Source organism: Pocillopora verrucosa, chromosome 8 (genome assembly GCF_036669915.1).
Source record: "Pocillopora verrucosa isolate sample1 chromosome 8, ASM3666991v2, whole genome shotgun sequence".
Classification (NCBI taxonomy): Eukaryota; Metazoa; Cnidaria; class Anthozoa; order Scleractinia; family Pocilloporidae; genus Pocillopora; species Pocillopora verrucosa.
The window spans coordinates 17,835,646-17,861,509 of NC_089319.1; the positions used below are offsets into that span (position 1 = coordinate 17,835,646).

General features: G+C 39.5%; 1 protein-coding gene and 1 long non-coding RNA gene across 4 annotated transcripts in view; one reads left to right on the forward strand and one right to left on the reverse strand.

The window, feature by feature from the left end:
* The window catches only part of LOC131795478 (uncharacterized), a 50,226-nt gene extending 24,599 nt beyond the window's left edge, over positions 1 to 25,627 (forward strand). For 2 of the 3 annotated variants that reach the window (XM_066170576.1, XM_059113060.2), the window contains exons 36-60: positions 740 to 792; positions 911 to 995; positions 1,793 to 1,927; positions 2,344 to 2,490; positions 3,101 to 3,199; positions 3,854 to 3,969; positions 4,393 to 4,531; positions 4,973 to 5,026; positions 5,479 to 5,559; positions 5,652 to 5,704; positions 6,235 to 6,369; positions 6,690 to 6,765; positions 7,572 to 7,632; positions 8,229 to 8,320; positions 8,428 to 8,475; positions 9,429 to 9,551; positions 9,837 to 9,914; positions 10,072 to 10,120; positions 10,571 to 10,669; positions 11,354 to 12,815; positions 22,862 to 22,957; positions 23,160 to 23,213; positions 23,864 to 23,985; positions 24,298 to 24,451; positions 25,415 to 25,627. In XM_066170576.1, coding sequence (XP_066026673.1) covers positions 740 to 792; positions 911 to 995; positions 1,793 to 1,927; positions 2,344 to 2,490; positions 3,101 to 3,199; positions 3,854 to 3,969; positions 4,393 to 4,531; positions 4,973 to 5,026; positions 5,479 to 5,559; positions 5,652 to 5,704; positions 6,235 to 6,369; positions 6,690 to 6,765; positions 7,572 to 7,632; positions 8,229 to 8,320; positions 8,428 to 8,475; positions 9,429 to 9,551; positions 9,837 to 9,914; positions 10,072 to 10,120; positions 10,571 to 10,669; positions 11,354 to 11,484 — 1,854 coding nt within the window. In that variant the 3' untranslated portion in view covers positions 11,485 to 12,815; positions 22,862 to 22,957; positions 23,160 to 23,213; ... (1 more) ...; positions 24,298 to 24,451; positions 25,415 to 25,627. Of the gene's footprint in view, positions 1 to 739; positions 793 to 910; positions 996 to 1,792; positions 1,928 to 2,343; positions 2,491 to 3,100; positions 3,200 to 3,853; positions 3,970 to 4,392; positions 4,532 to 4,972; positions 5,027 to 5,478; positions 5,560 to 5,651; positions 5,705 to 6,234; positions 6,370 to 6,689; positions 6,766 to 7,571; positions 7,633 to 8,228; positions 8,321 to 8,427; positions 8,476 to 9,428; positions 9,552 to 9,836; positions 9,915 to 10,071; positions 10,132 to 10,570; positions 10,670 to 11,353; positions 12,816 to 22,861; positions 22,958 to 23,159; positions 23,214 to 23,863; positions 23,986 to 24,297; positions 24,452 to 25,414 lie in introns of those variants that run through there. The other variant, XM_066170577.1, reaches the window with a different exon arrangement.
* LOC131795462 (uncharacterized) lies at positions 15,663 to 19,480 on the reverse strand. Its single transcript, XR_009341043.2, has 3 exons — positions 19,161 to 19,480; positions 18,230 to 18,304; positions 15,663 to 16,275 (listed from the first exon to the last, which is right to left on the reverse strand). It is a non-coding gene; the product is annotated as an uncharacterized lncRNA (long non-coding RNA).
* Positions 25,628 to 25,864: the final 237 nt, after the last annotated feature.

The window sequence follows — 25,864 nt, forward strand, 5'->3', positions numbered from 1 at the left end:
AATTTAGGCGGTGAAGAGAAAAAAGTGTTGCTGAATTTTTCAAGAAGCGAAGTGACGTACTACGTGGTGGGAAATGGGGAGATGGGAACCGTATATTAGTATTTGGCTGAGTACACGACGTAACAAGTCAGTGGCGTTGCTAAGCGACATAATGTAATTTGACGATGTCGCACAACACAGCGGTTGAACTTAGAGCATGCGCCAGGAGATCAATTTTGCCAGTCACAAGCCAATTTCCTGCGCCAAATTTGAAAGGGAAAAAAACATCGTTATTACGCAAAATATGCAAATAAAATAAAAAAAGTTGACGGAAAACTGTAAAAGGGAGCATAAGGAAGGAAAAGGAAAACTCGAAACTTTTCGAACACAAAGATTATTAAATTACGGGATAATCTGTCGTTTTACCATATTTGTAGTGAACTTTATCAAAGCATTTATACGGTTTCAAATCACCACGACTCACTGGCTTGTGTAGTTGTTTATGACTCCTGTATGACATCTTGGCTCTGATAACCTGAAAGCACTTTACCAAGACACGACAACGTTTGCACATGCGTAGACGTTTAACCTCTACGATAGTGCCATGTACACGTGATAGTCTTTGGAGGTCTCAATAACGGTTTTGTATTGAGATCGAGTCGCTAAAAGTGATACTCGATTGCGCTTAAACACCCATCTCTGTGTGAGGTGGAAGGGGTCCTCTTGAATGCATGAACTAAAGAAGGGTTTGTATTTTCAGGGAAAACTGTTATTGGAGCAAAACAAGTTAGAGCTTGCAAGTTTTCACGTCAGGTCTGTAGTCTTGTCTCTATTTGATTCATGATCGTGTTGTCCAAGTAATGGCAAGTCTCTTTAACCTCTGAAGCTGTGCTTTGTATTGAGTTTCTCATGAAGTCTTTTACTACATTAGGCAAGCTGCAGACTTGAACCGAGGTCTGGGAGCATCGGCAACTCAACAAGCGGTGGTTCAAAGCTTCTTGAAAAATTTCGACCAGGTAATATAAACTTATCACAGCCAAGGAAATGTTCCTTGGGGTCGAAGAGGCCACTAACCTTTCTTACCACCCATGACGTATCTGCTCTCCAACTAGCAACCTGTGTCTCTTTGATTCAAATTTCGCAAAAACCTTCTCCGTCAATCGACCCTCTCTCTTCGTCCCTTCGTCCCTTCGTCCCTCCGTCCCTTCGTCCCTCCGTTCCTTCGTCCCTGCGTCCCTCCGTCCCTCCGTCCCTCCGTCCCTCCGTCCCTCCGTCCCTCCGTCCCTCCGTCCCTCCGTCCCTCCGTCCCTCCGTCCCTCCGTCCCTCCGTCCCTCCGTCCCTCCGTCCCTCCGTCCCTCCGTCCCCCCGCCCCCTCGTCCCTCCGTCCCTCCGTCCCTCCGTCCCTCCGTCCCTCCGTCCCTCCGTCCCTCCGTCCCTCCGTCCCTTCGTCCCTTCGTCCCCTCATCTCTTTGTCCCTTCGTACCTTCATACTTTCGTACCTTTTGGTCATCGTTCCTTCGGCGCTTCGTCCCCTCGTCCTCACGTTCATTCGTGCCTTCGGCCCTGCGTTCCTGTGTCCCTTCGTGCCTTCGTGCCCTCGTTCCTTCGGCCCTTCCTTCTCTTCGTCCCTGCGTTCCTGTGTCCCTTAGTGCCTTCGGACCTTCCTTCCCTTCGTTCCTGCGTTTCTGTGTCCGTTAGTGCCTTCATTCCCTTCGTCTTTTCGTCTCATCTCTCGTTCCTTTGTACTTTATATGCCTTCTTTCGAATTTCCTCGTTCACTCTTTTATCCTACTTATTATGACTTATATCTAGGCCATTGAAGTTCTTGAACGAGCCACACGTGTGAAACCTGTAGCTCCATTGTTTATTCTGCTGGGTAAGACCAACATGAAGGCCAAGAGATTTGAGAACGCCATCAGGAGTTTTGAAAGAGCCATCGACATCATGGTGAGTTTCAACTAAGTCTTACCTTGTGGGCCACACTCTACTGCATCCATTGTAACAATACGGAAAGCTGAATAAATCTAGCCGTAAAATTAGCCTTTAGTCTCTGTTATTCACCTTCTCGTGTGGAAAGGCCAGGGTTGTATTAGCATGTGTGACCACTGATCAATTGCTCTACTGGTATGACCCGTGTGGGACACATGGGTACTCCCCGAGAAATTGCGTGTGAGAGTTCTCTCTGGTGCTATTGATTAGCTTTGCTATTGATTAGCTTCGCTAATTTGCGAGAAGGGATTGTTAGATATGTATTTTAATTGCTAAATGAATAAATTTTTGTTGTTTGTTGTTGTTGTTGTTGTTTGTTATTGTCAAGGATACATACGAGTTTTGATCAGATTTTATTCAATTTGTTTCCTCAGACTCCATGGAATCCTCGAGTGGAAATGCCAATAGAAGCTGCATCTGTTCATTTCCTGATTGGCATGTGTCATTCAGAGCTTGGGAGGCCGCTCGGTGCTCTTGACGCTTTTAATAATGCCATTCGAGTGAACCCAGATTTTGCAGAGGTATTTTAAGAACAAAGACAGATGTCACAAAGAGCCAATGAGGACTCAAATTTGAAAACAAACCAAGTTCTTGCAGCGTTGGAAAAAGAGGGACTGGATCACGAATGGCTGACTGGTTAAGATGGTGGTGTGAATTTCCTGGACTAATGAAAAAGCGAAGAAAAGCCAATTAAACACAATCTTGGTTTACTCTTGACACTCGATGAGAGAAATTTTCAAATGAGAGTTGAAAGTAATCTGGGATTGCGTGGGTTTTGCTTTGCTTTGCGCAGTGATTGGTCCAGAAATTTGTGCCACCCTGTTAACCAATTAACCAATCGCGAGTTGTGCCCACGCTCAAGACATTTTACTTGTTTTTACTCTGAGTTCTGATTGGCTCTTTAAGATACGTTCCCTTCTTTTGATTGGCCGGTGTTATAACTCTGTTTTTCTAATTTTACCACACTCCATCGAAAATTTCTAAAATTTCTCTTCATTGGATAGTCTTTCTTACTCTAATCCCCTACTCGATTTACATTTCCAAGATGAGGCGGAAGGGAATTTTTGTGCGTGTAGTAGAAAAAAAAATTATCCTGAATATTGAGCTAAAAGGTTTTCGTACCTTTGACAGGCTTTCTACCAGCGCGGACTGACAAAGATGAAGTTGAAGCACGCTAAAGGAATCCATGATTTTAACCGAGCATTGGCCATCAAGCCAACACTTTTCCAGGTCAGCGGTATTTGAATATTGTAGAAGTTCTTATTACTTCCACAGTCGTACCTAACGAACCTATGGATGTAGTCTTACATCCCAGTAACCCTGAAATATCCTTTTTTCAAAACATAATATTCACAGTCTGAGCAAAACGAAACCCACCTAAATTTACTGGAAAACTGTCTAAAATTGTTCCCCTTTCTGTTTTCACTAAGTTAGACCGATGCATGTGTACTCTTAGGAAAATAGACTTGTTTTAAGGTCATTTCTCTTTATATGTGCGCTTGTTACCATCCAGTATTCTTAAATGCATCTGAGGTCTTTTCTCGTGCACGGTTTCATCTGCCTACAGTCTAATAGGTTTTGTAGCGAAAAGATCCTTCCCATAAGCTCCGTACTCGTAGAAAATAGTAGTTTAGTACAATTAGCTCAAGGTGTCTTTAAAGACAAGGTTGAAGCTTATGGATGTGTCTTGCGTTTTTCATTGGGTCAGCGTACACTATTTTAGCTCCCCTTCCCATATCACGTGATTTCAGCTCAACCACGTGTCTGTTACTGCCTGCATAAGAAGGAGATGGGGGTGTAAGTAGTCCACTATTTTGTTTAGGAAGGGACTTTTACGCCTGATTTCATTTTGCGAGTTCCGTGTCGTATTTGATTGCTCCTTAGGCATTTTTGAGTCGGGCAGCTTACTATGGTCTGAAGGGACGCTACAGTAAAGGAATCATGAGCTGTAATGAAGCCATTAAACTACAACCTCACAGTGTTAGGGCCTACCTCTACAGGTTTGTTGCTTACCAAAATACTTTTGTGAATTTTTATTGGCGGGTTTACTGCAATAAAAACTCTGTGTGTTGCGATATTTTAAAACACGAAAAAAAAGCTTTAATGTCAGAACTGCGACAATATGATATACAACACTGTATGATTTGATGAACGAATGGACTAACTTTCGAAAGAACAAACCATGAGCGGAGGACGAAAGCGCAAACGAGCTGGTGAACGAACGAAGAACAAACAAGTAAGGGTATAAATCTATGAAGAAACGAAATAAGGAATTATGAACGTACGAACGCACTACGAACAAGTAGACTAACTTATGAATGAAATACAAGTGGATGAAACATTTTAGACACGAAAGACAAACATATAACAAGCGCCAGGTTGAAGCTTATGAAAATAGAGATGTGCCTTACTGTAACCTGCAGGGGAGCGTTGAAATACAACATCAAAGCTTTCAGTCTGGCGGTAAAGGATCTCACAGAAGCTGTAGCAATCGACTGTAAATGTTCACTGGCTTACTTCAACCGTGCGGTTTGCTACCATGAAATGAGATTCTTTCAGAAGGTTGGTACAGCTTGGTGAACAACTGTTTGATTAGAATTCATACCTACGTCTACAATAACCTCTAGTTTTTTAGAAAAACAAATATGGTAACCTGTGAGTTAGGTTTTCGAATAAGGATAGATGTTAGACGTTTTGCTTGATGCGTGGGGCAAACGAAAATTCTCCTCGACGTCCATGGTCAAAAATATCTATCCAAACAAAGGGCTCACGAGGAGCTAACGCGCAAACGTCAGCTTTGGAAACACCTAACGATAATCAATTTACATGATAAACTCTGTTGATAAAACCAAATTATCTTGTCGTATATATATTCCAATGGTATAATCCAATGGTATGAGGTTCGATTCCTTTTGGGGTCTCAGATTTATTGCTTTGTCCCACACTCGAGAAAAACTAATAACACCTTTCTTACGCCCCAATTTTTTTATCGCTAATCCCTAGGCGCTGATGGATTATGGAACAGTAATGCTACTTGAAGATGCTCCTAATATTAAGGTGAGTCTGTGTTTAAACCTAAAAACTCTGGGAAGTTTTCCATGTGGCATGTGGCGTGCTTTCGGGCTTTCAGAGTCAAGTGGAATAAAACTTACGGTGTTTCTAAAGCGTTTAACTTTTTTTTTATAAAGTTAAAAAAAATGGTAATTTAGCAGGAAACCCGTAATCAAGTAAGCTGTGCGTTCAAATAGTTTCAATTTTTTCTTTGCCTTAAATTTACTTGCGTTTACAAATATCGTGGACTCTTCCATCCAACCCCCTCCCCCTTCCATATTTTGTGTGGAGGAGGTTGTTTGTTATGTTTTTCTTGGATACTTTGGGTGAGAAATTGGCGCGTGATCAGCCGAGATTGATTTCTTTGCGCATGCTCGACGTTAGGGCTAACGGTCGGTTCCTTCCTCCCTTCTTTGGCTTAAGTTTTCTGTTGTCCTCGTTTTTCTGTTCCGATATAGGTTCTGCAGAATCGAGGATTGCTTTATTACGAAATAGATGACGTGGAAAATGCATTACAAGATTTCCTAGCTGCTGCCAAGGTACCCTAGAGACTTTCTTTTAGCGCCTCTGGTCATTCTCTTTGTTTCGTGTGCAAAAAAATAAAATATGTCATTTTTTGTCTTTCCTTAAGGTGTCGCCAGCCAACCCCCATATACGTCACACACTGGGTCTTTGTTATCACAAGTGAGTGGTGTTGGTCGTTCCTATGCGGAGTAGTTAGCAAAAAACAAAAAGAAAAGTAAAAGGAAAGAAAACGCTGGCTGTATCTTAGCGTGCGAGTCGCCCTTCATTATAAGTGTTTCTGCGCGTGCGTTTCTTTGTCTGCGGGAAAGTATGGGGCCTGGAGCAGAGCGAGCCGACAAGAGATCTGCGAGGGGCGTAGCGGTGACATATTAATGCCAGTCCCCGGCTAAACTCTCCCCGACTCGTCTCAAATCTTCCCGCGGGCGAAAACTGCGCGTCCTGCAGCGCTTATAACGAGTGCACGCTAGTTGTATCTTTACCTAGCTTACTATGGAGGTTATGACTTCGCTTCCACCCCAAACGAAATCCAAACCGGGTTATCGTTTTAATCTCTGTTTTGCTGCCGTATGTAGCCAAAGTTTCTGTTAATCAGAAGCCTCGTTCAGTATCACTGCTTTGTTGGTTTCATATGATATACACAGCAATCACTATACCTGTCTTTACACTCCTCTGTTTAATGCTTTACCCAGGTTAAACCGCTTGGAGGAAGCTGTTTCGTCTTACAACGATGCTCTTCGTATCGATCCGTTCTTTGTTGAAGCATACAATGGGCGTGGAAATGCATTGATGGACTTTGGACACGAAGATGGAACTATTCTGGGAAGGCGAGTACTAAGATACTTTCTCTTATTTTTCCAACCATCTGCTAACATGTTCACTTAATTACTTACCTGTTTGTGTTCCTGCTTCCTCCCTCTAACCCCTATCTCCTGTCTTCCCATTTAACCACTCTCTTTCTACATTCTGTCTATAAGTCTGCCCCAGCCTTCTACCGGCCTTCACTTCTCGGCTTCCTCTCTAATCAAAAATGCAGAGGACTTATTGTAGAAGGGTTTGTCTCCCTAACTTATGGAGCAAACAAGGCAACAGGGGGTTTCTACATAACGGCTTGCTATCGACCTGTTCATGTTACCTTTTATTTCAGACATGATTATTTAAAGGCTCTTCACGTGGACCCACTGTGTTTATCTGCACGAGTGAACTTGGGCTACAATTTGCAGGTAACTAATATAATGTGGCTGTCAAGGATTGAAGAATTGCTAGATTAATTGATTGCCAATTGCTTGCGTGCTTCCCTTCTTCACAAGCTGCCTCACTGACTGAACGACGAAGTGACAGACTGTGGTACTGACTGTTTGTGTGACTTGCGGAAAGGCTGATTGACTAACTGGTTGACTGACTGCCTGTCATAAAAATAACGGCGATTATCATCATAGGGGTTTCTTCATGTGCGCGACTTTTTTATGCTTGAAGAGCGTGGATTTACTGACTGACTGACGAACGGACTGACTGACTTACTGACAGATTGACTGACTGACTGGCTGATTGACTGACTTACAGATTGATTGACTGTCTGACTGACCGGCTATCTGACTGACTGACTGACTGACTGATGGACGAACAAACAGGCAGACGGACGGACGAACGGGCGGACGGACTGACCGACTGACTTACAAACTGACTGACTTATTGACTGAGTGACTGACTGACTGGCTGGTTGGCTAACTGACTGACTGCCTGATGGACAGACGGGCGGACAGACGGACGGACCGACTGACTGATTGATTGACTGACTGACTGACTGACTGATAGATTGATTGTCTTTCTGTCTTGCTTATTATCAGTCTGTCTGTCTCTATCTGTGACCGACTGACTAACTCGCTGGCTATCCGAATGAGTCGGTGACCGAGAAACAGAGAAATAGATTGAAAAACTGTCTAAATGGTTAATATATTAAACATTCGACTGTAGGTTCATGGATCATTTGGTGAATTATCTTAACTGATTCCTTTCGGTTCCTTATCAGGTTGAAGGAAAGTTTCAAGCGGCATGGAACCAGTTTTCCGCTGCAATATCCATTAATTCAGGTCGGTGAGATGCAAATAAATTGGTTTGTAACACTGGACTGGTGGTGTTTGTGTTTTTTTACAAATTAAATGTTTGAAATGACATGCTGTTCTGTCTCTATATTTTCTGTAAAGGCAACGTGGTCGAGTTGCTCAGGGTGCTAAGTTTGAAATTTTTGGGATCCCAGGCTCAGATCTTCCACTCTGTCACTCGACTGAATCTGTTTTTCGGTAGTCCTGCTTTTGACTCCTTCGCTGCCCTCTTTTAATCCTCTAATCCTCTGAAGGTGACTCCAATCTAATTTCCCCCTACAGTATTACTGCTGAATCACTCACTAAGGTCGTATGAATAGAGGAAATGATCACCATGCACAAACTAAAGAAACTCTTGACTGTTCAACAAATTCTCTAGGTCAGTTCCATAGGAAATGTATAGAGAACAGTAGGGAGAATATGCTCACTGAGGCTGTAAAGTCTAATATAACACCCATCTGTTCGAATTCTTAACCGTTTCTTTTCTCTCTGGCATGTTGGGTTATGTACTCACAGTGTCTCGAAGGTTACTAAATGTATCGTCCCTTAGTGTAATTTCTGTGTTTCTTTTTGTCTTCTTTTAGCATGCCAGTCAGCTTTGGAAGGCCGCGCTGTTGTAAACTTACAGATGGGAAACACGTTTGGTGCCTTTGTTGATATGAATGACGCTATCAAGGTACACGAATACTAACTATCTTGGATTGTGTATTGTTATTAGAGTAGGGGTTGTCATTTTTCTACTTAAAAGTTGTCGCTAACTAATTGCCTTTGTTGTTCGATCAGATTTCTAAGACTGCAGAGTTGTTGACGAATCGTGGAGTAGTGCAGCAGGTGAGTACCTCTTTATCTCCCAACAAGAGCTTAATCTACAATAAGTGGCTTAAGTGTTCGGTTACTTTCTTTCAACCTCTTTGTATTACTCTTCTACTATTCGCCTTTCTCTCCCCACCCAAAGGAATATCAAATGAGCTTCTCTACATTTCCATGCGGTTTGATTCAACATTGTATGGTAGGGAAGGGGGCATTGTTAGATTTAAAAAAAAAAAGAGCAATTTCGTAGGTCAAAGGACTTCGTGATGGAAATGAAACATTTCATGCAGCGTCCCAAACAAAACATCTTTTGCTCAAGGCTGATGCAAATACTTTACGTTTTAGTGCCCAAAAGGCTTAGTGCATATGGAAAGGGGTCCATTTTTTTTCTTTTTGCTATAAATGTTATTCTTAACTTCCTTAAGAACTCATTACACGACTCCGGGTTGCTTTTTAACCCGGGTTGAATCACCGCGATGGATAACCCTTTTTAATGAAATATTTGTACAAGCGTTTACTTTAAAGAAGTTGTCAATCAGGGCCTGCTCACCTTGCTGAGTAACCCTAGTTAACAGTCGGGTTGACCCGGCTAGAAGGAGTAAAAATTTCCTCATTTTTTTAATGTTAAAACTCACCGGGATTTCACTTTCACCCCAATAACCATTTCTTCTTCGTTTATCTGTATTGTTTTTGTTTTTACATCATGACCTTCTAGCATTCTGTCACACTGGACGTGTTTTTGTTACCTTATAGCTAATGTTATCAGGTTTTTCTTCGGTAAGAAGTATGACCCGAGTCAATCTCGAAGAGAACTACATTCTAATGCAGACTGACAAACCGTGTTCTTGTAACTTGTGTATCTTTAATTTAGGATTCCTAGCGGTGTTTCGATTTGGGCTAGAATTCAACCCGTGCTCGTATGAAGAGGCCCTTAGAGGTGGTTTCTGAAAAATTTTCTCTCTCGTTTCTCACAGTTCATGGGAGACTTGGTAAATGCCATCCGCGATTACCAAGCGGCAGTAAAAACAGATCCATCGTACGCTCTCGCCTATTATAACGCCGCTAATGTCTACTTTAGACAGAGGCAATTCAAGCAGGCAAGTAAAATTTTTTATTAGTAGTAATTTTTCCTGTGCTTTTACGTTACCACCATCTGTTGAGCCTAGACAGGGTCTCGTGTTTGAGTTTCACCTTACAGCCCCCTTCTTCGGGCGCAGCCATCGGCAGCCGCTCATGGAAAAAGTTACCGGAACTTCTGATATAATCCTGTCAGGCTAAAGCTGTTAACATTCGTAGCCCTGGCGGACACGTTTGCGTTCTTCAGGCGAGTGAATGTTCGAACTAGACCCAATATTGACTAACAATTTTTTTTCTTTTAAAAGGCCCTGAACTACTACGACAAGGCTTTGTCTTGGTATTCTGAAGACGAATCTGCAGTTCTTAACAGAGCTATAACGAAGGTGCGTTATTTATGCACAGCGGTTGAACGTAAAGGCGCAACTCCATTTTCTGTCATCACTGCTCATGTTCTATAAGTTTCAATTGTTTCTGTCATTACGTTACAATGCAATTAACTTTAAGTAAATGTCATTCATTTTGGTATTTTTTTCTACACAGGTGATGATCAAAGACACCCGAGGAGCGATACAAGATTTCAACCGAGCAGGTATTCTGTAGGGAAATTTCTTTAGCCAAAGCCAGTTAGGTTTTGAATGCGCGGCACACGACAAATTGCGCTCTGGATCGAGTGCTACAGGCCCTGGTTCAATCATCAGTGTCGTGTTCTTTTACAAAACATCAAGTGTTTTCAATCACAGTGTCTCTCTCTACTTAAGGGTGTAAGTGAATGCCGGTGAAATGTCAAAGAGACTTGACGCAATTCCTGGGGGTAATCATGCTTTTAAAGGGAGCTAGCAAAAAAACATTCAAAGTTAAAATAAACAAAAAAAAATGCAGTTAGGTATTTTCGAGAGAGAATCACTCCTAAAGTAAAATGTCCTATGTAATTAATAACATCGATAAAAGTCCTTTCTATATCTGATTTTAAGTCTTCACCTAAGCCGTTCTCCCTCTTTCTGTTTTAAGCACTTATAATAATTCTTTTTTATATTTACAGTGGAGCTGAATCCGTACGCTGCTCATCTGTACTTCAATCGAGCAAACCTTTACGCTTCACTAAGAAAATACAAGGAGTCTGAGGATGATTATACTAGAGGTAGGAACCCCCACCCACCCCTCCCAGGACGCTTACATTTGTCTACCCGTTGGGTCTGTTTTAGAGTATATTTAGTTGGGGAAACTCTTCAGCCGATAAAACAAGAAAGCAATTCGCGCTACATGAATGTCACGTTAAGGTAGTCCATTAATATGCTGGATGTACGATACCGTGACCTTATATGAATGACAGAGCATGCGCCAACGTTATAGGTTATTACAGGGATTACGAGGCCATTCCGAATCAGTGTTTTCGAAAAGCTTCGTTTTCTGTCGTTGACTCAACCTACGCTGGTTATCCTTTTCAAATTTTTTTAATTCTACAAGCTTTGTCTACGAAAGCACCAGATTGTTGTGAAAGGAGCTTGAGTATTCAACCAAATATTTTGGTATGGCTACGCAATGATTTTTTACCTTCGGTGCATTTCGATGGAATGTCGGAAAGCCAGCTAAAGAAACGACAATAGCCCTTGGTAAATATTACTAATAAACTGCTTTAGGCGCCGGAAAACGCGATCAACAAAGCCCCTATTTATTTCAGTTTTGCATCTGATTGGTTGAGAAGGTAGTGCGAGTTTGTAGGGACCAATCAGATAGCGAGGTATCCCAGGTTACTTTCCACACTCGGTTGAAATTTTTATGCCTGCTTCCTCTACAATCTTCCGATTTTAATATTTCTCCTTAGCCTTAAGCCTTAAGCCCGGTGATGCTCTGGTGTATAAAAGACGAGCTGACGTTCTTGGCAAACAAGGGAAGAAAGGCGCGGCTATTGAGGACTACAAGAGAGCAATCGTGATTCAGACAACAAAACGATAGAAACACCATTCAATTTCGATCCTTCTTTGTCATTTAAATTTTTTTTTCAAATTGGTTAACCGAGATAGGGGCTTGAATAAGAACCAATGTCTACCGTTGCCTGTAAGACTTCACACGCCGTTTGTTGAGCCTGTGAGCAGCCTCTATGGCCCCTAACTGGACACAGCTGTCTTTTACACCTTTGACAGCCGTTTATGGAAAAAGTTATTGCAACCCCAGCTAGACAAAAACTGGTTTGCAGAATATATTTTTGCAGTATTTGTAAATTTTGTTGTACATTTTAAAGGTTTTCTTGTATAAATAAGCGTTCTTTGTGTGCATATTTTTAGAGGCAATCTTTGTCATTTTAGCAAAACCCAACTTTTATTTATTAAACGAGCACTGAATATTCTTACAGATATGCTGTGTGTGAATTTTTTTTTTTCCAATGGTACTTCAGTGAAACTGTTCTTAATAAACTCTCTTCGATATTTGGTCTGTCCCTCAACTGTGGACTTCTAGAAGTGATTGAAATGTAATGTTTCCTCGCCATATATTAATACATTATCCACTAAAACGATGATGTACGAATAAGCAAATCCTTTGCTAGAAAATATTGTTTCTACAGGCTTGTCGTCCCGTTCTAGTAATCTGAATCTTGTTTTTAAGACCAGGCATTTTATTTGAATACTACGTGCGAACATCAAGTTTGAGAGTGATTTTTCTTAATTTTTGAAGAATTAAAGGTAAGTTGATATTACCGTCTTTGTTGAAACTGTACATCAATTCTTTAGAATTCGGCTAAACTCGCTTGCTCAGTTCCAGGATGAATACTATGCTATTTCAGTTTGACACTTTTTTTTTTTAAACAAAAAGAAGTCTGCATTTTGCTCCACGAGCTGCATTTATGGAGAAGAGAGCGGAACATGACAGGATTAATGTTTACCACAGAGATTAATTAAAAAGGAAGGTCTTAGACAAATTTTACGGATTTCTGGTAAATTTTTATCCATTTAGGTTGAAATTTAATTGAAATTATTATATCTTCTCGGTTTTATCAAGTTTTGGAGCAGTTTTCTAGATGTATTCATGTTTTATCGTCGAGTTTAGGTTTTGATATATTTCTAACCTTCATTTAAATTCCAAGACAATTATAGCTGAATAGATTTTGATGAAACGGCTTTTTCCCTTTCTTGTCTCGGTGTCATTTAAACTATGAACCACTTAACTGTCTGAAGTTTTTTCTTTTTATTTGCAGGTTGATTAGTAGCCACATGGCTATCTTTCACGGCAGCCGTGACAACTTCAAATCTAAAACTCAAAATGGCTCAAGCAGCGAGCATAATCACAAAGTAAGTCATTTTTTCTCTTTCCAATCTTTGCGACATAATATATTTGTTCCCACGCATTCTCGTATAGTAACATTCATATTCAAATGGCTCAAATCGAGTTGAACAACATTATACCTTCCGTTTATAAGAGGGGTCGCTTTTATGCGATTAACGATCTGAAGGTGTAAGCGTTTTGTTAAATTAAGAACATGCACAAATTATATTTAATACCATTGGAAGTCAGACAGACATAATTTGCCCAGGAGCAATTTAACATGTCAGTAAATCGGCCACTTTACATAGATTTATGTCGCGTAGATTTTAATGAATTCTAGAAACTTGCAACTGTTAATAGCACTCTCTCTTCGATCGATTTTCAATAAAAAGAGCGTTGCACAAAGCCGTTATTAGCGTTTTGATTAAGAAAGTATCAATAATTTTTTGAAAGGCAAGGACAAAAGAGTATGCTTTAAAATTGACGATCTTTTTATTGCTTTTTAATTTTTAATTCGTGATCTTTCTAGACTCTTTGAACTTCCTTTCCAACTTTAGGATCCATTTCTCATTTAACCTGCCCAAAAGAACTTTGCTAATCATTATCAAGATAAATGGAAGTTTTTTTGAGTTTTCCATATTTTCACTTCCTTATTTTTGCAATCCCTGTCAATGTTCCTTGCAAAATAGTTATTTTTCCGGAAACAAAGCGTAAATCCAACCCGTTTCTTTTTCGCCGAAAAATTATTTGAGCAACAATCGTCTCAATCGTCTCTTGCATTATCTTTAGTCCCCTCTAACCTTCTGCCCCTTCTTTTAACCAGCTGATTAACGGCATCAATTTAAAAATACCTTCATTTAATGACTGTTATCAAATCCACCGAATGTGAAATCAACATCAGTTGCTCCTCTTTCCTTGTAACGTCACGTTGTATTCAACTGCATGCTCATCCAGTCGACCTTCATATCACATCACTGTATTATTGAAGGCGGGTATCCCGGGACAATGAAAATTTAGCATAAGCATCCACTGACGCAGCTGGTTTTTTTAATGTTCGTCAGGTTTTCCTAAGGGAAGTTGAACCCTAAAATAACATTGATCCAATCGCGTGACTTTTTCGTGTAACGCCAACTTGTACGCCAGACTGTACGCGTACGTCGTGTACGCCCGACTCTTGACATCGATAATCATATAGTTTACAGAATTCTAGGGGAAAAAAAACGCTTTTTAGCTCAGCTGGAAAGCGGGATCAGAAAATGGCGTCAAAACGCCTGAAGATAACCTGAGAAAAACGCAAGCTGCGTAAAATAGGCCGATGCGAAAACTGCGTCAAATAGGCCGATGATATATGCAGTTACGTCACAGTAGAGAAACGAGAAGAAACTTTAGCCATTATGATTTAAATAACGAATCACAGATTCACGTTATCTTTTGGCTGTTTATTATTGACTTCTTAAAAATAATTCCTTTCTTGAAATTTGTGCTTGTTTTAGAAATAGCAAGTGCATAACCAAGCCGTATAGTTTGGTCTAAAAGTTATATTTTGTTTTGTAAACTAGAGTGAAATTGCATCGGTAATGAAGCATAGAGAGGGGCCGAGAAACGAGTTATATTAGTTCGTCTAACAAACCGCTTAGCGGCAGCGAATCCACTTCAATTATATTTTGATTTCCCGCACCGCGTTCTCAATATCGCCAATAACTTCGCAAACTCTTGCAAGTGTTTTAAAAGCCCTCTTAAACGAAACAAATAACAATGATGCCGCCTAATATGGCGTTCACACGGGTAATTTAAAGGCAAAACTTGGTAACTGCGCCCTTCAAGAACCTTGTAAGTTGAATTTTTACAAATTATTTAATAGTTTACCATCACGGTTTGGTCAATTACGAATTTTTCAAGGCATCCGCACATATTATGTTGATATCGTCTGTAAATTCAGTTTTCAGCTGTAGATTAATTTTCCTTTCTAAGATGCAAACGTCTTATCAGGGCTTTTGATAATTTCCTCGGTTTGTAGACTAAACTACCGAAAAACCACACAATTGTGTATGTATTTTACTCAAGAAGTGCCCCTGGCAAACGAGCGAAATTCCAAAAATAGACGATGTTTGTTTTGTGTTTGTTTTGTTATATTTTTTTTTTTTTTGCAGTTAGTCCAGAATACTAAAAAATGGTTTGGTTTCAAAATTAATACAACAAACTTTGAGCAAATAGATGATCCACCAGATGAAACATGGGATAGGAGATCAAACTGTTTTTTAGACTGATTTGTTTTGCTGTCCTCGCAATTGTTTCTTATAAATTCTTGATTCAGCTGTTTTGTCAAGGCAAAAAGTATCATGAATTAATATAATAAAATTGACATTGTGGTCTATAAGTGTCCCTCATTTAGCAAGGCTCGTCTATTATAGGCTCATTTGACGGCGAACTTTGTGCCCGGAGTAATTTCCCAGCCGTCATACAGAGTAGGCGGGAGGCGGGGGTTATTTAAAGAAGGGCGGATTTTTTGGATAAGGCATTATAAACTTGCGATTCAAAGGTGCAGGAGCTTTTTAGTTAAAAAGGTAAGTTCTTCATTTTCATATCACAGAATCGTAGAGAGGCGCATCATTGTCTAGTGCAGAGGAAAATGTCGGATGACGTTTATGAAAGATAATACGAGTTGTAGCTCTCAAAGTAGTAATAATATTTGTTTATATCGTGAGTCTGTGGTTTTTGTGAAAACTAACGAAAAATTTGGCTACCGATGATGACTGCAGAATGCCAAGTGGACTCTCGGGAATTTTTTTAAGGCCCTCTAAGCTCATGGTTATGTAAGTGCTCTTGCACTTTCTCATCATGATATCAAAACCTGTTTTGATAGCTTCGTAAAATTGGTACTAAAGATAGCATGAAAAGTGCTTCGGGTTTGATGCTAGCAGCATTGCCTTAGAAGACCCAACTTGTAAAAGAAAACAGATGTTCTAGTAAAGTGCAAAACCAGATTTGTCCCATTTTAGAGCAGTAAAATTTAAAAATCACTATTCCGTTCTCCACCATCTTTCCGCACAAGGTTATATGAGCTACCCACGCACTACCTTTTGATGTAAAATAGAATGTTACTTGTAAAAGTTCAAGATCATTCCTGCTCAGAGTCTGTATGTTACCTCGCCTTAGTCCTTTGTTATTCTAATTTCTAACCACTCAGATAAAACCGCTATTTTAACGTACAATCGGTTTTTCTCTTTTACTTTACCCCGCAACAGTTTCCGTTGCAAACAATTCCAAATTACCAGATCAATATAGTTTTTTCGTCGCTTTCCAACGCTGTCAAGCGAATAATTACAGTCCTTTATCATATCTTTCAGACGCACTATATAGTCAAGCATGTTACGGTAATGAATGTTTTTCAGTGCTGCTTTGGTGCTGAACTCTGCGCCTTACTCATGATGTCTAGTCAATGATGTCACTAATTCCGCCCATTTCGGTTTGCGTGCAAGCTACGATCTGAAACAAAAACATAAAAAATTAAGATAATTTCGTGGGCGTCGAACAAAACACATATACCACTGTTAAAAGGCCATTAACAGATAACTTACATTGTCTTTATGATGGGGAAACGGAACAAAGCCATCGTTACCTTGCAGTGTTTCGGCTTATCAATCTTTCTAGACAATGAGCTGAAAATCAGCTCTGTGATAACAGAAAGGTGTTTGATAAGTGTAATAAATGATCACGATGAAATCAAAAGGGCTGAAGGGGGAAATGCAAAAACCCAGATAGGTTGGAGTTCATTACTTGTCCTTTAATCATATGAGTTTTAAACTCTGTTGGTAAATGAGATTCAAAAAAAGCTCCAGAATTGGTCTACATTTGGGAAAAACGCATTTCACTCCAAACGTATTCTTTTACAATCCATACTAAATATATGACCAGCATATGATCCTAAACTTAGCAACCATTTATATCCCTGACGATCAATTTATATTTTCTTTCTTTTTTTTTTACTATCTAATGGTGTTTTGACCACAATTATTTCATTGCTTCTCGCGTTAATAAAAACAATTGAAAACAATTTTAAAAAATATCTTCAATGATGCAAGGAGCAACCATTTTCTTTCATCAAATATAGTGGCTAATCTTTCAGTGTTCAAACATATACTAACACTAGAAGCTGCACGATAATCTATGCACTTCTTTTTGAGAAAACATCGAGGCATTTGTCCATTTTTCATTCCTCAATTAAACAATTGAGGGCTGTATTAAACCTTTTTTTTTTTTTTTTCATGATAACAATTACAGCCCCCGTTTTTTAAGCAAAGAGACAACTACTCTTTTTTTCCAGGCCTTATCTTCACAATTGCTCAAGTAGTGTTCATTACTGCAAGGATCGCTTCCATATTCACACTGTGGTTATGTTGACAAAAATTTTCTATTACCTTTACAAACCTTTATTTCCGCAAAGTTTTTCCCCTGTGCTTAGTCTTTCAAACGAAAGTTATGTTGTGTACTTCGAAGACAAAACATACTTCAAAACACCAACTAAAATAATTTATAAATGATAACAATAAAAATAAACCTTTTTTTAAGACAGTACCAAATATAAACAAAGCCTTAAAGGTATTGTTGTCTAAAGATAGAAATACCCCAATAAATACGTTCATTAAAATGGTAATTGCAATGCCAGGATATGATTCTGTGAAAAACAATTGAATTATCTAAATAAAATCATATAAACTGGTGCTATTTTGTTTTGTTTGAAAATTACTAATACCAGTGTGTGTGGGACGCTATAAGCTGCCATCGCCAGTTTTAAATTTGTTTTCAAACCCTGTTTTCCAATCCCACTTTCTGGTGTCTCCAAACATAGTGGACAGTTTTATCAGACCAGAAATGTGGACTTGAAACTGAGCAAACCGCGGACTGCATCTAAACACCGTAGCTCAAACACATGACAATAATGGTTTAGTAGAAGAAAATGATTACTGAAAATGCAAAATTTAATAATTCGGAAAGGAACTAATAAAATAGGCTTTCTAAATTGTTACATATTGCATCATATATACTGACTAAAATTATGCCATATCGAGAATTTCGAACTGAAATGAATCTCGGTTTCCCAGACCCAACGGAAATAACACAGAGGCGTCATTCCGCAGGGAGCAATGACAACTGTAAAATTAATTTTGATTGAAAAAAGTCATGCAAGAAGATATAAAAAATTTAATACTTTTAGGGTTACCGAAGGGGACGCCCTTCCTTGCCATTCTTGGTTTTTATATAACGCTATGAAAATGAAAGATAGCGAGCAGATTTTCAACCGACAGAAAAATACTCTTATAGAAGAAGTATGCTCTTCAGTCCATTTAACGTTTTTTTCCGCCATGAAAAAGTATACATGAAATTTTGATATTGCTGAGGTTTGAGATTAAAAGAGTAAAGTTATGCTTTCCAAGATTACCTTCAGATTGCTTGAAATTCCACCACGGACGCCGGCATTTTAAAGCTAACTCGTACTCTTCCTTTTCTTGGCAATCTGTTTAGCAAAAAAGTATTTTTACGAACACCAGATTATCAACTGTTCGTTGTGATTTTTTGTGCGCTGAGTCGATGTCAAAATGGTGGCGTTGATGATCGAACTTCGAGCGCGTTTGATGACAATTAACTTGCGTACGATTGGCAGCTTTTTTTAGCATCTGAAGTCACGGTTTCTTTGTTATTGTTGTTGTTGTTTTTTTTTTTGTGGTGGAGATGAAGTTAATATCGTTTCACGAGGACACTTCTCCTTTCTAATTTTCTTTTTTACATGTTCTCTGCTTTGTCAACTGTATAAGTTGGTGTCACGAAAAGCACATCCAAATGGCGTCCAAATAAGCTGTTAGGTAAATGTCTGATACTTAAAAATGGTAATTTAATAATGTGGTATTTTAATCACCGAGCGGTCAAAGCAATGCAAAATTAGTTTTGGTGTAACTTATCACTTTCGCTTTGTTTGTGTTATTTTTTCAAACGCCGTATTAAGGGATCTAAGGCAGTCAAGACGGCAACGCGACAAAGACGTTGATGGAAAAATGAATCAATATTTTTGGTTAGAATTCTGCGAATGACTGGATGTGTTTACCGTCCCTTGCGGTGCCACATTTCAGTTTCAGCACAACGCATGTGAACAGTTTTGCATTCCAAATGGAAATTTAAATATAATTTCTCGTTGAGGTTTTCGTTCTCGGGCCGCACAAGATTGGGAATTTCATGATGTTGCTTTGCAGAAGACGGATTAGAAATGTACAACGTGTTAAAACGCACTTACGGCGCTATTATTCTGCCTATTTGATCCTTTATTTCGCCACGTCGCCGTCGCCGTCGCCGTCGTGGCTTAAGGTCCCTAAACGTACCTTGGACGAGAACAAATATGGCGTCCACGTACTGAACCGTGAAAATTCCTATGAGGCATTAAGGCAAGTAACTCATCATCTGAAAACCGCTCAGGGATCGAGACTTGAACAAACTTTGTATCTGTAGATATTCCTCTACATCTCATATTTTTGGCTTAAATTATTGAGAGCTTTTTATTTTGGTTGTCGATACCATGAAAAAAAAATTCCGGCTTTAATCGAGAGAATTATCTCGCAGGTTATACCTGACTTACTAAGGTAAACCGCAAAATGAATGACATCTTTTCAATCTTCAAGCGACGTGTAACAACTTAAGCAAAGGAATGGAAAAAATCAGATATCAATTCTTGGCCTTAACCTCAACCTCAGCTTCTCAAGTGCAGCTCCTAATGTTAGAATGTTGTGATTGATTCATCCAGTCACAGAATTAATAATATTCAAGAAACTTAAAAAGACCATTAAGTAAAATCAGTCTACCAGCAAGTACTTTAGAGTATGGACTGTTTTGCGCATCACATATGCTTATATTGCTCCAGAGTGTTTTTTATTGTTCTCAATAATGTTAGTAATTACAAGTTTCACAGACGGTCCGATGGCAGTATTGAACTTATGGTATGCCAAACATCCAAGTAATATACACCCCACAATTTAATGAAAAAATAACCATCCACACAAAACGTAAACATAGTGTTCATGTCATAAGCTTTGAAGGAAAGATTGTTTCACTAAATATCTAAAGCAATTAACACACATTTAATTCCTCAATGCCTCAGAGAGCTCAAGAGTTCCATCTTCCCAAATTCCCACCTTCGTTAACAGCCACTTCGACCCAAGCGCAAAGAAACGAAAACTTCAGACATATTGGACTTTCTACGTCTGAAGTTCACCATGTTTCTGTGACGCAATGTTGTATTTGAATAAGAATTAAAATTTGTGGTGACAGAATTTAATGAAAGCGGGATACGTCATGTCAAAGCTATATTGCTACCGTGATTCGTGCTCATTTTTCTTGTTTAAAATAACCAGCATAGTAAGTGTTCGTAAGTTTGTTTTTCTGCGAAACTAAAGCAAAATATTCCGAGAAGGTGTCCTTCCTGCACCACTGACGTTCTGACGCAGAGCTAACACTCGACACATTAGCTCTAGACACTCTTTATGGTGGCCAATTTACATTTATTTATCAACTTTGTTGATGAAACCCTATCATTTTCTCGTACCCCCACTGACGCAGCAACATAGTTTCTTTAGAAATTTAACCCCTCTATACATCTAATGTTATTTCAATATCTGACGACTTTTTTTCTGGGAAACTAAAGCAAAATATTCTGAGAAGGTGTCATATTTCTTTAAATAGACAAACATCGGAAAGGGTGGCATCACAAAATAAGGAAAATGTTTATTTTCGGGGCATAGTCGTGTCCCAGCCAAATACTTGTCAATGGAAAAGTTCAAATCAGACATGAGGAGATCACAAGATAATCTGGTTTTATCAACGGAGTTGATTATGTTAATTAGCCGCCGTAAAGAGTTTCCAAAGCTAACGTCTCGAGTGTTCCTTCGTGCACCACTGACGTTCTGACGCAGAGCTAACTCTGGAAACGTCAGCTCTAGACGCTCTTTATGGTGGCCAACTTACATTATCAACTCGGTTGATGAAACCTAATCATTTTTTTAATACCCCAACCAGCGTAGCAACACAGTTTCTTTAGAAATTTAACCCCTTTATACATTTAGTTATCTCAATAACTGACAACTTTTTTCTGAAATCTTTGAGGAAGTATGAATGAAGATGACGATGTGATGGAATTTGAGAATATCGGTGAGGTAAAGGAATGTGAAAGATGTTGAGTCGAGTGCTTAGAAATTATTATTTTTAAAAAGGAGTTGGCAAGCACTTGACTTGATTCAACTAAAGGATCAAAGCCGAATTAGTAATACTCGGATAGGATTTATTAAGGGCGGATTGGGAATAAGAAAACAAACTGGCTTTACTTTGGCCACGATTAAGTTCTAGGGATGAACCTAAAATGACTCCACTGTGAACCGCTAGGGATAGTTTGCCTTTTTTAGAGTAAAATGTTTCGACCGTGAAAACATTCTCAGGATCACACTAGGTAAAACTGCGGCACAAACAACTGGTAATCGATAGGATACTAATTCTTTTCTCTGGTATATTGGAACGTGATAATGTTGTCGTGGTTTTATGATCATGCCTTAACTATAAATTCTAAAATGTAGCCAGCCCACAATTAATCTGCAAGGATCTCAGCACCGTTTTCCGGCCTAGGGCTCCTTTGTTATCACTTAACAAGTTGCTATGCATTGCTATGCATTAGTCCTCGGATGTTGGTACTTAAACATATTCAGTCACCGGAACCAAATATACACGTAAGATACTTAATATATATCACAATAATTTCCCAAGAGCACACATTGACGACCAGATCTGTACTTCGAAGGAACGGCACAGTGCCTCGTCCACTCATCGTCGGACTTCTCACATCGGCCCTTAAAGTGCTCGAGAATTTTTTATAAATTTTTTGGCATTCTGTCGTCCTTATGGTCTATTACTTTTACAGCAGCGATTGACCTGTACATTTTTTTTTCGTCTGGAATACAGCCATCCGTGGGTGAGTTTTAGCGATTAACTTACTACAAACTGCATTTTCAATTTGGTCGGTTATCAATTTGTTCTTTTGTTGAATTGCTTCAAAATCTGTCTCGATAAATAGTTTTTTTTCAATGATGCGAAATAATCAGCTAAGGTATTTGCTTAGTCAATGTCATACACGAATGAACTGAAGTAATTGCTCTGTACTGTTCCTTTATTCGGACATTCCCAAACATTCTAATTAATGTTAGAGACTCAAAATTGGACCGGAAACTCAAATGAAAAGATTGATGTAGGTAGACTGCCCCAAGGTCATCTTTATTCGTAAACATATCTTTTTCAAGAAACAACGTTTTAAATTTAACTAATCCGATCCTCGGACAGTGTCACTTGACAGCCAAAGAACTGCTGGTGTGAGCTAAACCTTGAGCGACCTTAGACTCGAGTGATCATAATTTGAGTAACAAACTCATTCACAAGAATTTTGCGAATGTTTTTTTGTCATAAGTGACATTTAGGAGGAAATAATGTGTCGTGGAAAATGCGAAAGAAATAGCTTTGTGTCGGAAATTGAAACTGATATCATTTGCTAATTAAAGAAATCTTTAATTGGTTGTTCAAAGTAATCTGAGATTGCATAGGGTTTCTTCTTCTCGCCGATGCAATTGGCCGAGAAAACTTGCTGCAACTTCCCTGCCAAACAGAAGCAAAGCTTGAACAAATTGCAACCTGGTTACTCGTATTTACCCACTTATCAGGCAGTCTGCTTGTTGTCACTTACGTTTGTCAGACATATTTTCTTCCGTGGTGAGTGGTCGGGAATTTTACTTTCGCTTTTTTTTTTTGCACGTTTTTTTATGTCATTGAATAGAAATACGACTTGTAGATGGTTGACTTAAAACTTGCGAAGTCAAATCTTTACAATGTAGAATGTAAAATTGTATTTTCAGTTAAGTAGGCCGGGCTAACGCTCGAAACGTCAGCCTTTAAACTCTTCACAGTGGCCAATTTACGTTTTCAACTCAGTTGATAACACTTAATTACCCTGTAATACCGTTAGTTAATTTGACTTGTTTCGATTCTCTTCCAGGTCTGAGTTACGGTTTTATTAACCTGAGGATGGAAAGCAAGTTCATATTTTTGTTAACGATCATCACGATCTGTGATTGTCTGCCCTCTGCACGTGGTATGTAATTAGAACGTTAATACACGGCGTTACTCTACGACGTTATTACTTGATGGTTACGGTCACCGATGTTAGGCCTATTAAGATGTTGCCATGACAATAAATTTATATGTCACGAGTACATACCATTGTTGCCCACACAATGTTAAAAAAATTTGTGTTATCGACTTAAGCTTATAAACTGTTCCTATCCACCTTTCAGATTATCCGTCAAGGCTACTGATGAGTCCTTCACAAAATCAGAAAAAAACGCCAGGTAATTTAAAATCATTTTTCGGGCAACCCCTTTGTCTGAGCCTAAGGGCCCATTTAAATGGTCTTGATTACACGTGACAACCCTTCCCCATAGTTACTCTGGCCGTGCTAACTTTTCAGTTATCTTTTTAAATCAACCGTTCCCATTAAAAGAACGAACTCGACTGAGGGAGTGATACAACTCGGAAGGGAGAGGGTAGGGACAGGTGTGGACAACTTTTTCTTATGTAAGCGCTCTAGCTCGCCTTCCCGAGACGAAGAAGGCTCAAATTTTGTCCAATGTGTAACCGGCCTAGCTGTCACCAGATAGACTGGTGAGGGACAGCTTTTACAATTCACAACTCCATAAAAACGCTCCATAAAGTTGTCTCTTAGGACACGAAATACTTTTGACAAAGGAAGTATTTCCTCAGACCGCTCGAGCGCCTTGCGCCTCTAGCACTCGATTTGTGTTCTTCCTTGGCGTTCTTCACGGAAAATGCACTTTATGTCTCAGTGAAATTATAGGAGTTCGTAGGCCCATGCGATTTGTGGAATTTTTTTTTCTTCTTTTTTAGGGGTGAGGGGAGAAAAACATCTGGGTATTCTGTTTAAAATATCGTTGTATGATAGAATGTTCACTCCCCTTGTCTTTTTGCCTTGTTCCTTTAGGACGCCAATGTTACTTCCGTAACCACAAGAAATCTTGCCGCAATGGTACCTCCTGCGAAGTAGTGAAAACTTGCGAAAACGGATCTTACTGCTATTCGCTTTATAATAATAAAACCTCGCAGGTACTTGTTGGTTTGTCTTTCTGTCTGCCTTCCTGCCTGTTAGTCTGACTGTCTGCCTGTGTGGTTGTCTCTCTGCCTGCTTGTCTGTCTGTCTATATGCCTACCCGTCTATCCCTCTGCCTGTCAGTCATTTCGTCAGTCAGTCAGTCTGCCTGTCTGCCTGGTGCCTGTCTATTTGCCTGTCTGTCTGTCGGTCTGTCTTTCAGCCTCTCTGGTACTCTTAGCGTCATGAATCTTCCTCTAGCGTTTCAACATGGTTAATATGATATAACAAAAATATGCATTTTGCCATCGTACCTTGAACCTTCACAGATGCTCCTTAAAGGCTGCTGGCTCCCAGACGACCAGGGTGGTAATAGTTGTTCGTCGGCAAAATGTAAATTTCAGGCAGTCAGATCGCCTCCCTATTATTTCTGTTGTTGCAATACCGATCTGTGTAATCACTCCATCCCGCCACCAATCAAAGGTGAGTGGAAAATATTAATTCAACTCCTTTACATTACAAGCAAAGCGCAACAAATGCAAAGAAAGCTCTTATTCCAAGGGACATGCGATAAAGTTATGGTCAGCGCTCTGGTTTTCGGATTGAATAAATCACGCGCCTTTTCTTGAAAGACTCAGTATCTTTTTCCTCTTCCGTGTCTCTCTTAAGATCGAGATGTGAACAGTTTTGGTATTCAAACAATAAACATAACAGGAAAGGGATTAAAATGTGATAAGATTTGAAATATTACTTCTAGGAACGGGGCTCGAGTTCCTGCCATTGTCTCTCTTCATCCCGGAGTTAAATTGAGTCAGTCAGGATAACCTGACAAAAAGACGAAATGTAGGAGGGGGGGGGGGGTGGTGGGGGTAACCTTACGATGGACTGGTATCCCATTCAGCCAAAGGTATTTCTTGTAGAAAATGGAGAAGAATAGCCTGTCTTTGCCATGTTTGACATTGTTGGTAGTGAGTTTTATACTTTTACTCACCCCTGAGATAAAGTGGCCCGTCCTTAGAAATATTGTAACACGTGTGCTTCACTAGGAATTAGATTTAATTGAAACCCCGAAACTTTAAGAAACTCCAAGACATCTATTGTTCGTCATCAACCCGCGCTTCTTTTAAGGAATTTAGCCGTGTGTCAAAAGAGTGGCTCAATCCTTTACCCCCCTGCATCAGAATGCATATTCTCCAGACTGGTCTCTATACATTTCCTAAGTGCTAACAAGGAGAATTTCTTTAACAATCAAGCAATTCTCTAGTTGGTGATCATTGCCTTTACTCTCGTGACCTTAATGTGTGATTCAGAGGTGACATTGTAAGGAGACGTTACTCTTGGGGGTCAAAGTCCTTCCACTTTTGCGCTAAAAGAAAAATTTCAGGGAACATCGTCCTCTTAAATAGAGAGCCAAGTCAACTGTAAATTCTGAGCGTTTTTGTTTAGTTTCAGGGAGAAAGAAGCGGAAGACCATCTGATGACATAAAGCAACTAATAATTTAAGTAGCTGAAAGCCGAGTAAGACGTAGGCCGAAGCTTGAACAGTTGAGTAGACGCCCTGGCTGTAGCCCGTTAGTGTTAAGGAAAAAAAAACTAAAACTGCTGTTGTATATGAAATGACTTCCCAAAAGACCAATAAAATTTTGATTTGTAGATGGATTCCAAGTTGTAACACTCTTTACTTTTTCAAGGTAGTGTGTTTCAGATGTTCATTCAGTAAAGTGAAGCGTGAAAAAAACCCGAAGGAGGTTTGGGTCGATCCACGCGACTCGACCCAGCACTTGCTTCCTTTTTTTCACTCTTCTGTTACTACTGCGCCGTTGGCTCATTTCGCTCCACTTAAGTAACTCGGAATGCCTGAAAAAGGCTATTTTTTAACGGAGCTGCCAATAGTGA